General features: G+C 33.8%; 1 protein-coding gene and 1 long non-coding RNA gene across 2 annotated transcripts in view; both read right to left on the bottom strand.

Moving 5' to 3' along the window:
• The window catches only part of LOC107746104 (uncharacterized), a 20,467-nt gene extending 11,238 nt beyond the window's left edge, over window positions 1-9,229 (bottom strand). Inside the window, exons 1-2 of the long non-coding RNA XR_001640656.1 lie at window positions 9,134-9,229; window positions 6,306-6,309 (exon numbers count right to left, since the gene is read on the bottom strand). This is a non-coding gene — a long non-coding RNA (uncharacterized LOC107746104). The remainder of the gene's footprint in view (window positions 1-6,305; window positions 6,310-9,133) is intronic.
• A 918-nt stretch (window positions 9,230-10,147) lies between these two features.
• The window catches only part of LOC107746120 (probable global transcription activator SNF2L1), a 17,936-nt gene continuing 15,373 nt past the window's right edge, over window positions 10,148-12,710 (bottom strand). Inside the window, exons 14-20 of the mRNA XM_016560216.1 lie at window positions 12,279-12,427; window positions 12,060-12,179; window positions 11,865-11,972; window positions 11,661-11,774; window positions 10,814-10,936; window positions 10,466-10,598; window positions 10,148-10,382 (exon numbers count right to left, since the gene is read on the bottom strand). Of these exons, the coding sequence (XP_016415702.1) occupies window positions 10,231-10,382; window positions 10,466-10,598; window positions 10,814-10,936; window positions 11,661-11,774; window positions 11,865-11,972; window positions 12,060-12,179; window positions 12,279-12,427 (899 nt within the window). The 3' untranslated portion in view covers window positions 10,148-10,230. The remainder of the gene's footprint in view (window positions 10,383-10,465; window positions 10,599-10,813; window positions 10,937-11,660; window positions 11,775-11,864; window positions 11,973-12,059; window positions 12,180-12,278; window positions 12,428-12,710) is intronic.

Below are 12,710 nucleotides of genomic sequence, written 5' to 3'. Positions count from 1 at the left end.
GGCTCCTCCACCACCTGCTCCGCCGCCGTTGGTCGGCCCCCTGGAGTCGGTGGTCATTCCTCCTCCATGGCTTCTCCCTCCGTCGGCTCCACTGTGGGCCGCTGTTATGGCTGTGGCCTGGGTCCTGCTGTGCTCTTCCTGCTCCGGGTTCCTCCTGTCGTCTCCGCCCTGGAATCTGTCTGCTGGCCCCCTCCCGGGTGTCCGTCCTCCTCCTGAGCCTCCTCCCTAGTTCCCACCCACTCCCCTCCCCATGTTGTTTCTACGGTGCGAGGACGCACCTTCCGGGAGGGGGGAGTAATGTCATGCCCCTGGACTCATTGTGTTGTGTCTCTGGATTTATGTTCCATATTTGTTTGCAGATTAATAACGATGATTAGATTATGCCTAAACTTTCAATATTCTCTTAAAAGACTTTCTCTTGCAGGAAAACGGGAAAACTCTGTGACATAAATACAAAATTTATTTTTAGTTATTTACTAAATATGAATCAATAAATATTCATTTTTAATAAATAAATATTTGTATTTAATAAATAAATATAATTTAATAAATGCTTCATAAATTAATAAATATTCATATAAAATACATATTAAATTCATATTAAATTAACTCCTACTAAATAAATAAATAATACAAATATTTGTATTACATAAGTTGATAAATAAATTCATATTAAATACTTACATATTCATATTAGATATTAAATAAATATTAATATTCATACAGTTCACCCAAAAATTATGATCTAAACCTGTATGAATTTCTTCTGTGTGAAACACACACAAAAGACATTTTGAAATATGTTGTCCGTATAATAAAACTATTTGGTCTGTTTTAATTGCATAGAAAAAAAAGGGGTTACATAGTCTTCAAAATTAATGTTTCAAATATATTTGTCTATGAAGACTTCACTCTGAAACAAAATACAGCACATAAAAGCATCTGTGATGATACAAAGCACATGATTATTTAATAAAGTAAGTATTGTTTAGTTTGTGATTGGTTGTTGGTTGCTAACTTAACGTAATATTCTAGAACTGCATTGTTTCACACTGTATAACTCGGGCATTGTTATTTCCCAAACGTGTTATTTGCCAATTTTCCTAATGAAATAAATGAACCATAGTACATTATATTTTACAAGAGATATCATAACTAAAAACTATGGTGTATACACCTGCCATATCGTCCAGAATAACATAATCAAAACATCACTGAGTGCAGTTTTAAGATTACATGACGAGGATCTAATAAATTATTAAAAACAGGGAAAATGCAAAGTGTAAGTAGTATGCAGAGCAAAACGTAAAGGAATATTAATGAGGTGGCATGCAAATATGGCCATCTATCTTGGCTGGGTGAACTAATTGGGGTTTATCTGATGTCTGTAGAGCAGTCCATCTCCAGAGACAGCCGTTTAGGTGATCTCAGCCTTTAACGAGTGTGCGGTAAATCCCACGAAACTTCCAGCCCATTAGCCAGGAGACACGCCAGTCATTCACTGAGGAATAACATCACACGCTAACAGGCACTCCTGAACATGGACGTCTATTAGCCATTCGCCTCTATCATTCTATATAATCACAATTACCATTAAATTGAGATTCACAACATCCTTCCGATTTACAAATAACGGAACTAAAGCAAGATCATAAAACGGATTGTTTCAATTATAAATACTAATTGCTTTTATTCTGCATGGGGAACATCAGTAATGTACATCTTTGCGCAAACCTTGTTATCACTCCCTTGGGATGAAGTGAAGAATTGAGTGTGAAATTATGTATTCTACACGTAATCTTTATGTTATTTTTTTCCTGCCATAGTCCAGATTTTATCATGTAGTCAAACCCATCCGAGTGTTTGAATAAGTCCTTTTTGCTGATGGGCACTTTTCCTTTTTCTTCCAAGTGAACTGCCTAAAGATTGTGAACCTATTCGATTTATTTAAAAAATATGATTAACATTACAATTAACTATGTTAAATGCATAATCTGACTGAGACAGGGCGCATATTGACTTAGAATATAAAAATGTAAAAATTTTAATTCTTTAACTTTTTACTGCTTATGTATCTTTTAAGCTCAAGGAGTAATGGTTGGAAAACATCCAACAACACTCCTCAGTCATGCAGTGAATTCATCATTCATCAACATTTCCACTTTAAGTTATATCTGTCAGTCTATTCTCCTGCAATCTCACGTCACAGACTCACAGGCTATATTACAGATCATTTTGCTATTCGGCACACAGTCTCTTTACCTTCAGGACCCTGCGGTCACTTGGTAAATGCAGGATATGAATACGTTGTGTTAGATTTCACACTGCCAAGACATACGCTGCCGGTTTTATTTCAGTTAGTTTTTGTCGGTCCTCAAACGTCATTCCTTGTGTTCCAGTGTCTCCTACGTTCCTCGTGTGATCATTAAAGACTGTGAATTGAAGTTATCTCCGTGTTTCCTCGTTCCTCGCTCCTCGCTCCTCACCTTAGGCTAAAGTGTGACAATAACGAACAGTACTACATAAGGCTGGTTTGCAGAAAGGCGTAAGGAATCCTGAACGCATCCTTTGAACATCTGTTATCATCAAAACCACTTGTAAAGGCAGTGGTAATGTTAAGCACCACACAAATGCCTGGGCCCCGGAGATTTGAGAGTACTGAAAAGACTGAATGAATCAATGCCATGTCAACAATTGCTATACAGTCAGTTTACAGTCTAATATTACTGCATGCAAATAAAAAAAGAAATAAAAAAAGGGAATTACAGCAGAACTGGTTAGATTATTAAAAGATTCAAAATAAAATTAAAGACATCTATATGCTAGCATATGCCTAAAATTTCAATATGTACTTTGAGCAAATCTACAGTTTTAAAAAGTACAGACATTCTCTTCCAGAAAAACAGACAAAAAAAAGCTGCACTGCATGCAAAATAATAAATGTTAAATATTAATTCTTCATCAATTCATATTAAATATATTGTATGAAATAAATACACTCTTATTAAATACATAAAATTGTGTGAAATAAATTTTCATATTACATAAATTCATATTAAATACATTTATATTAAGTAAATATTCATATATAGTCATATGAAATAAATATATTCATATTAAATAAAAATGTGTATTAAATATTCATATTACATACATTTATATTAAATGAATACATTCATATCAAATAAATAAATTTGTACTAAATAGGTCAATATTCATATTACATAAATTCATTAAACAGGTTAATAGTCAATCTTGCTTGTGTGTGCTGTTTTGTCTTAATGTAAAGTGGTTACATGCACTAAGATGATAACTAAACATCAAAATCACATCATCTGAAGGCAGAGATGTTAAATCAGTTGGCAAACGCCAAAAGCTCAGCCCAAAACTGCTGCCACTAAAGCTCAACGGGTTCAACAGCAAAGCCAACATCAGAGGATCATCTGAACACCTCGGGGCTTCAGCTCCTTGCCTCCAGCAAGACTGGGAGTTAAAATAGAAAGTGGCCAGAGAGGATGCCACAGGGTCCAACAGGGGAGTCGAAAGGCTTTTTGCAGTTTGTTTTTAAAAGGCACAACTAAATGGACCATGTGCTCCACAAAAGATTCAAGGACGCTGTTGGCAAATAAGCTTTTAAAGCGATGCACGCAACGGAGACGGTGCATTATTCAGAAGCGCAGGTGACTGTAAACAAGACAGCAAAGAGAAGAGGAAGAAATATCTCAGCCAGGACTAGAAGAATGAGGCAAAAGAGTGCAAAATGAGGGAGAGAGATGTTGCAGGAAAGAGGTTTTTTTTTTTGTTAACATCATTCACATTTATAGCGTTCACTAAAAGTAGCCTGATTGTACCCCCTGACCCCATTACTGAAGCCTAGTAGAATGAAGACGGCGAAAAATTATTCTGAAAAAGAAAATGAACGCCCTTTTGCTAAGAAGACCAGCTTAATTTTTCATTCTGGTCCAAAGCTCGTCCACCTAGAAAACAAAAATGGAGAGCAAATGGACACTTTTGCTGGTGTCTCTACCTTGCCAGATGTTCCTCCTGAGAAAAGACATCTCATGTGTCCTAAATCTATAATTAAAAACCAGATCAATATGAACTCAAACATTTCTCAATAAATTCTTCTAATCTAGCCATATTTTCATATTATCTGTGCGTCAACAATTAACTGTTTTTTTTTGTTGTTTTTTTTATTCTGGGAGAAGTATCTGAGACAATTATTTGTACATTTTATGTGCGATAAAGTTTTATTGTTTTTTCATGTTTAATAAATTTTATTAATATTTAATTATACATAAAGAATACATAAAATACATATGTCTACTAAATAAATAATAAATACACTTGTTTTTGATAAAGGAATAAATCCATATTTAATAAATATTCACATTAATAACATAAATATTCATATTTAAGTTCCATTTTTAAAAAGAAAAAAAAATTTTTTTATAAGAAAATATTTAGAAATATATTTAATAAGTAAAGAAAATATTAAATTAATTTAAATAAATGTCCACCCCAACACATTCAAATATTTGCATTAAAAAGATTAATAGTCAAAGACTTGTGTGTGTGTGTGTGTGTGTGTGTGTGCTTGTGAAAGAGAATTCATTGCCTTTACATATTATCTGTGTCGTCAAATGACTAACTTGTGTCTATTTTTATTTCTAAATTTGAAGAGAAACAATCGAGACTAAGTTACTTGCAAAGTTGATGTGAAATAAAAATGTACTGTTCATCATATTTAATAAATTAAATTAATACTTAACAATTGTCCATAATGAATGAACAAAATATTTGTTCTTAACTAAAATAAATTAATATTTGACACATAAATATTCATATTTAATAAAGTTCAATTTCTAATAAATATTCCTTTTTAAAAGATACATAAAATATATTTTAATTAAATTAATATTTATTTATTTATATGTCCAGCCCAACACATTTAAATGTTTGCATTAAAAAGACTTGTGTGAGCGCTTCTGAAACAGAATTCTTTCTCTTTACATATTATTTGTGTCGTCAAATGACTAATTTGTGTCTATTTCAAGAGAAACACCAGAGACAAAGGTAATATGCGATAAGATTTTACTGGTGGACCATCATGGCAGCTTTCTGGTGAAGCTGGTTAGTAGTCTGGGTGGTTAACTAGTTACAAAGCAGCATCCCATGCTAGGATCCGTATACATAATGCATGCTGGCAACCAACTATGACGATCTTTTCATAAGGATCCATATATTGATACAATGAAAACTCATCCTGAGGTTGTCAAAATATATAGCGAGGCATTTAAAAAAATAAATTGGTCTTTGGAGTTCCTGGCAGAAGTCTTACACACTGATATCCCAACAACAACAATATTAAAGACAGCAGAACAAAATTGATTGTTATAACCGCCGGTGTCTTTTCCGAAATTGTGATTCCCGCTGGTTTCTTCTCCAGCCTCAGCTATTACACTGAGAGAAGCAGCCAAACGGTCAGTGATACATTGCAGGGGTGTTTGATCAATACGTTTTACCATTCACCATGAGTTCTGTGCAGCATCTTTAATCTCATTCACATCCTTAATGAGGAGCGACTGAAGAGCTGCTGCTGGCTTTATTCAGCCATTCACCTCCAATGCAATGAGGGACAACGACGTCCCACAGGCTTATTCGTCTCAACAGTCCAATCAATTCCTTGCACTTGCAATTTGTGTGATTAACAGGCGTCACAAAAACAGAAGAGCTTGATAGAAAACCTTAGACATATGATATGATCATATAAAAATCAGACATTTACATATTTATTTACAGAAACGAGCATGAATGACCTTTTTAAACTGCTTCTGGCTGCAACATACAGCAGGATTGGGTGAAAACACAAGCGATGCAAACCTCAAAACTTACATAAAAGCCATACGGGACTAGAAAGGGAAACTATTCTGCTTATTTTAAGAGCTGAGGCAGCTAATGTAAAATCAGTCATGTTAGGGTATTTAATTGTTACTTAAAAAGAGTTTTTTATTGCCAAGAGCACGCAGACGTGCTCAAACACAATTAACACCCTATTACTCCAACAAGATTAGTTTTCGCTACAAGATTATTCATGGATGGAGAAGTTTATGAGGTTATCATTTCTGCTTAATGTTACGATGCTCTTACTTAGGAGCAGGCCATCTTCAGTAGATAAACCATTACGTACTGCTGCAGTCTTTCCACAAAAACAGAGCAACAGCACCACCTTGTGCATCACAACACACATTTCCAATATCAGAATTTAATGCAGATTTGATAATAGACAATGAACACACATACACACAACTGCAACTACAAAGCTGTTCATTATTAGTGGGAATAGCTAACATTTTTTCTGAAACAAATAATATATAGCATGTAAAAACATATGCAAAAAATAAAATATAAAATATAAAATAATTTAATAAATAAAAAATCCACATGTGTGCACTCACAGGTGTTGTATCCTGCTCAGAAAGTGCCTTAAACCATCCTGGGACTGCATCACACTACTGCTGGCACCTGTCAAAAAGAGATTATATCAGGTGTTTTATTATATTAATAATATATAAGACAATAGATATATAACAAGTTATGTGATGGCAGCTTTGAAGAATAATAATTACCAATAGGCTGTAGTTACATCACATTTGCTAGTCAAAGGCAGGTGTTATTACAGCATTTGATTGAACGTAAATTTTAATACACCATGAATGAACCATCGATATTTTTGTCCGTCTTCCCGGTAGAGAAATACTGCATTGTAAATTATTAAACGCAATGTACATACGATTCAATAACAACAAAAACAACATCTGGAAAATACCGACATGGAAATTAATTTAAAAAAACAGTGTGGCGAACAAATATAATTACACTAATATTAATATAGGCTTAATATAGTGTTTTATATGGTGATGTGTATAGCTTTTGTATTTAATCCGATGGGTAACTAGACCAACACCAAACCCAATTTTACAAACTCACCAACCAAGTGAAAATGTCCAAAAGCTTGCTTTTTTAGAATCGCGTCAGTTAAACTAAAAAGTCTTCGATTAGGTCGAAGTTCATTTAATTCCCAACAATTTTATATAACTTCTAGGTTTTAATATTATTCTTTTTAGCATTCAAAATCACCTCAGAGAAATCACCTGGCGTCGATTGCTCGCAGAGCGTCAGCGTATGAACTCACTGCGCATGCGCGGTTTCTCTTGCCAAATCGCTCAGGTTTGCGTAATTATAATGTTAGAAAAAATCGCGTGATGATGTTAGTAAAAATTATGGGAGCCTCTAAAACTGCGGCACAAGATTTGAATGTATATCATTAACAGTGTAAGCAGGACACAAACGCGAAGGCAAGGTGAGAGGTTTTGCCCGTATTTAGGAAAAGGTGGAGAAATAGATTCAGCTTTTTACAGATAAAGCATGACTTAAAAAGTAGTTGCGTGTTTGTTGTGCACTTCAAATAAATCCAAAACTTAGGCTATTAAATATAAGAATTTACCAGAAAACAGAATTCATCAAATATAGGCATAGCCTAATATAATATCTGTAAACATAAAAATAATAATTAATAATAATAAAAATTAAAAAAAATCCTGTAGTTTTGTTTGTTTGATTTACGTGGTTTAAAATTACAAACACATCACTACACCTCTTACTGTGAATAAGAGCATGAAATGACTGATGTAGCAGTAGGCTACTTTGCTGTAAAATGACAGTGATTAAGTGTCTGCATTAGAGTGACCTCTTGTATATTAATATTAACTGCAATGATGTGACATCCACACCATGTTGTTGCTTGGGTTCAATTAGTCATACTGTCCTGCAAAAGAAAGATTAATACACTTCCTCTTCCAAAGCTCTGATAATCACTTTATTGTGACTGGTGCTGATTCGGAGTGTGGTAAATGTCAATAAAATGCTTAATTTGTACTTTATAGAGACAAATTATTCCATTCTGATATAGAAAAAAAAACACGTACAGAACAAAATATGCAGCAGACATAAGAGTATCTGTTAAATTCAGAAGGGAGTAGCCTAAGTAATGCACAATGCAAATTATAAAGTTTTTTTTTAGTGCTTTATTTAAAATAAATCAATAACAAATAACACTGCTTAATGTGTAACTTGTGTTCTCTTTAAATTACATGAATAAAAAGTGCAAAAATTATTTTTTTGTGTATACAATTTGTATTAATATATATTTAACAGAAGTAAGCAATGTTGGCTTGATATCTTCAATTTAAATAATTGTACATTTTTCTATTGCATTTTATTTTTTTTTTTTTACAAACACAAAATGCTAGTTCTACTGTCCTATTTCATAAATAACTTTTTTTTTTTTACTATTATTTGTGTAGTTGATTATATTTATGTAATATATTTTTTTGGTTTTGCACATTAATTTTGAGCAGAACTGTTTTAGCAGACATAATGGTAACTGTTTACATTTATTTTATTTTTTTTACCTAACTTTACCTGTTCTTTATGAATTCCATTACACCTTTTAATGAATTTAATATATAATAATAAATGTATTGATGTGATTATTGCAATATCTCAATATGTGGTAAACTAGAGTTAACTTTGATGCTTTTAAAACAGAATACAATTTGTTTGGAATATTCACTACAGATGAAGTGATTGATGAGGAGGTTTGACTTGAACCAGCAAAGATGAGGACAAATTACATGAATGAGGGAGAAAATACAAGGAGAGATGAGGTAACATACAGAACAGAAGCATATTATTGAAAGGATATGTATGGCACATCAAGAATTTCAAAGAACGCAAAAGAGTATTTTAAAGTGCCTTTTTTTCTATTTCCACCCCTACAAAAACCTAATGTAATTACTCTTTTCCTTGAGCATTTTTCAAACATTATTTCAGCAATTAACGCCAAAGCTCTCTATGTAGTTGCTGAATATGTACACCAATACTACGTTAACATACAAGCTGAAGACATTACATTTATTTGGAAGAATCATACTTATAAAAACAGTATTTATTAGTCACGTTCCAATTGACTATTCAGCTGAGGGTACAGAGACAATACTGAAGTTAATATATAATAATAATGAGGGAAAGACGGCAAATCTAATTGATACAAGCAAATGGAATGTGGTACAAAAGTAGGCATAAATACAAAACACAACTGACAGCACAGCCGTAGCACATTATATAACTAAAAGAGAGAGATCTAATTTACAACTCTACACCTTGTTAAAAATGATAATTTCCCTCCTCTGAATTGCAAAAATGTTTTGAACTTTCTATTTAAAGAATCCTGGGGGAAACAATCTGCAAAAATATTAAGCAGCAAAAACGGTTTTCAACATTGATAAAAAAAAATGTTTCTTGACCAGCAAATGAGCATATTAGAATGATTTCTGAAGCCAAAAAAAATTTGAATTATTTTGTTATCACTGATACTCTGTTATAGTTAAAGGGATAGTTCACCCAAAAATGAATATTCAGTCATTAATTACTCACCCTCATGTCGTTCCAAACCCGTAACTCTTCGTTCATCTTCAGTCCTTACTACCTTTCTGAGCCATAAAATGTTTCAGTTGCGTTGCTGTCTATGGAGGGTCAGAAAGCTCTCGGATTTCATCAAAAATATCTTAATTTGTGTTCTGAAGATAAACGAAGGTTTTACGGGTTTGGAATGACATGAGGGCGAGTAATTAATAACAGAATTTTCATTTTTGGGTGAACTGTCCCATTAATATTTTTTTTTTATATATGTAAAGTTTTAGTAATTTCTTTGGGGTGATTTTGCCATTTTTAATCAGCTTTTTAATATGTCTATGATATTTAGCCATTTTTATTTGTTAGTTTATTAAGTTTTAGTTATTTTAGTACTTATTTTAAGAGCTTATATTTTAGTACAAATATTGCCTTGGCAATTACCTGAAAGAAAATACGTTTTTTTTTTTTTTTTAATTAATGTTTATTTCAAGTAACAAAAAAGTTTTTTTCTGGCTGTATTTAACAATATCCCTGCTCTGCATTATAAATCCCAGTAACACTACTTTGGTGTCCTTGTTACACAATGTTACTTACTATAGTAATAACAGTAAATTATGAATAATTACATGCAACTAACCCTACATCAAACCTTAATCATAACCCTATAGTAAGTACGTGTTCTTAATGAATATTAATCAGTACGTATTACAATGTAGCAAGGACACCTTAAACAAAAAGTGTAATCTAAACCTCTCATTGAGAGACCGATGACAGAATGTCACTCACTTTAGAGTCCAGTGCTTTCTTGATGCTGATCCTCCTCTGGATTCGGGCCTCTCCTCTCTCGATCTGAGCCATGATCTTCTCAATGTCCTGCAGCTCATTGCAGCGCTCCCAGAACACAGCTGCACACAAGCACAACACATCTCGAGCACACGCTTCCTGTATACGGTTGAGCTGTGCGCTGGTGGACGGCGTATCGACATACCAGAATATTCCATGACCTCCTCTGGGGTTTTGCCCTCGACCTCACGGGCGATGTTCTCGATGTCGTCTCTTCCCCACTTCTCATTGGCCTTGATGAACTGGTTGAAGTCACGCTTGGTCCAGATAGTAAAACCCTGAGAACAGAAGACATGTTGACATGAGCTGCTACACAAACATCACCTCATGGATTCTAGAAGGTCGAAACATTGGAAAGCACAATTCAGACTAAGATAAGGAGTTTAATGTTATCACACTGAGATCAATTATACTTAAAGGTGTCATGTAAATATGAGAAGATATGGAAGTACACTCCAGTGGGCTGTCACGTGAATTCCCCGCTGGGATTTACCTGTGAGAGGAGGTTCTCCTTCTCCTCCAGCTCTTCCTCATTAAGTGGTTCAGCTTCATCGATCTTGGCCTGTTCCTCTTTCTGCATTTGGGCCGAGTTGGGCAGATCGGGGTTTCTTGGCACCTGTTCATGCATTATGAACTTTAGTAGGAATTATTGCTTTTGAAGAGTTTATAATGTTATTATAACTGTATATACTACTATATGAACATACTGAAAGTTAAAGTCAACATGAAATCTACTTGTGTAATGTGCCATCTTTGTAAATGAAATTTTGAGCAACAGTGAGACTCAACAATGAGAACAATGAGAGTGTGTACTAAGAAAGTACACTACAGTTCAAAAGTTTGGGGTCCTTAAGTGTAAGAAATTAACACTTTTATTCAGTAAGGATGTATTAAATTAATCAACAGCGACAGTACAGACATTAATAATATTGCAAAAGATTTTTGTTTCAAATAAAAGCTGTTCTTTTGAACTTTCGATTCATGAAAGAATAAAAAAAAAATTTAAATTAATTTCAAAATTGATGATAATATGAAATCTTTCTTGAGCAGCAAATCCACATATTAGGATGATTTCTGAAGGATCACGTGACACTGAAGACTGGAGTAATGATGCTGAAAATTCAGCTTTAATCACAGGAATAAATTACATTTAAAAATATATTCACATAGAAAACAATCAGTTTAAATTAATTATATTAATTTCATAGTATTATACTATAGTTTTGATCAAACAAATGTAGCCTAGTTGTGCATATGAGACTTTTTTTTGAGGAAAAAATAAAAATAAAAAAAGTGTCAATTTTGTTGACCCCAACCTGAAGCTCAAAATATAGACACACCTTGTAGCCGATAGTCTTCCTGTAATACAGGATCTCTTTCTCCAGCAGCTCAAAAAGCCGAGGGGGAAAGAACTGGAAGTCTTGAACATTGGGCTGTTTGGGAGGACGGGGAGCCTGAGGGAACAGGAGAAAGTCCATTAAGACAGCTCTAAGGTTTCCAATTCAAATGCTGATTCCGGTCAACAGCATAAGGGCTAATAATACCTTTGGTGCTTTGGGCTCGCTGACACGAAGGGCCTCTCTGAAGTAAGCATCCACAGCGTAGTTGGCCTTGCGCTCTCTCTTGGGTGGCTCAATCCAGTTAGTGATGACCTGAGGAGGAGGGGAGTTCAGATCAGTCTATCATTTTCAACCCCAAACTATAATGACAAGTACTTGTTGCGATTTGTAATGCATTACCTTTTTCTTTTCTCTGTAATCTTCACCCTCAAAGTTGTACACGCTGTTCTCTGTGTCCATGGTGAAGTTCCTCAGTGAGCTTTCGCCAAGATTAGCCAACTTTTCCTTCATCTCCATGGTCTAAAACAACAATTAGAAATGTTATAAAGAACATTTCTTTCTTTCGCTTTTAAATTTCAGTTTAGCTTTGTGAAGTAATTTCCCTAGATCAGGTCCTACCTTCTTCTCTCCTCTCTCCAAGATGGCATCAATGTCTTCATCGGTGATCTCACTCTCCTTAGAGGCGAACACATGAGTGGCACCATGTCGAATGATGGACAGCATCTCGTCTTTTCCCAGTTTGCTTGTGTTTGGATCGACCAGCCTGCCTGTTGGGAGGCAACAGTATTAACTATTATAATAAAAAATAAACTAAATAATAATAATAAAAAAATATATATTTTTATTAAAACACAGATGCATTAATTAGAAGACATAATGACCAAGTTATTTTTAAAATGTATAATTTACATAAGATTTTATATATTATATAAAATATATTAATACATTTCATTTTATAAATACATACATATATACGCAGTCACATGAATTAGAAAATTTCTTATAAAAAAGAGTGACTAATAATGTAATAAAATATTATAATTATAATTT

Source organism: Sinocyclocheilus rhinocerous, unplaced genomic scaffold (assembly GCF_001515625.1).
Source record: "Sinocyclocheilus rhinocerous isolate Xijiao unplaced genomic scaffold, SAMN03320098_v1.1 scaffold107, whole genome shotgun sequence".
In the NCBI taxonomy this organism is placed as follows: Eukaryota; Metazoa; Chordata; class Actinopteri; order Cypriniformes; family Cyprinidae; genus Sinocyclocheilus; species Sinocyclocheilus rhinocerous.
This window is presented reverse-complemented; position numbering and strand designations above follow the sequence as displayed.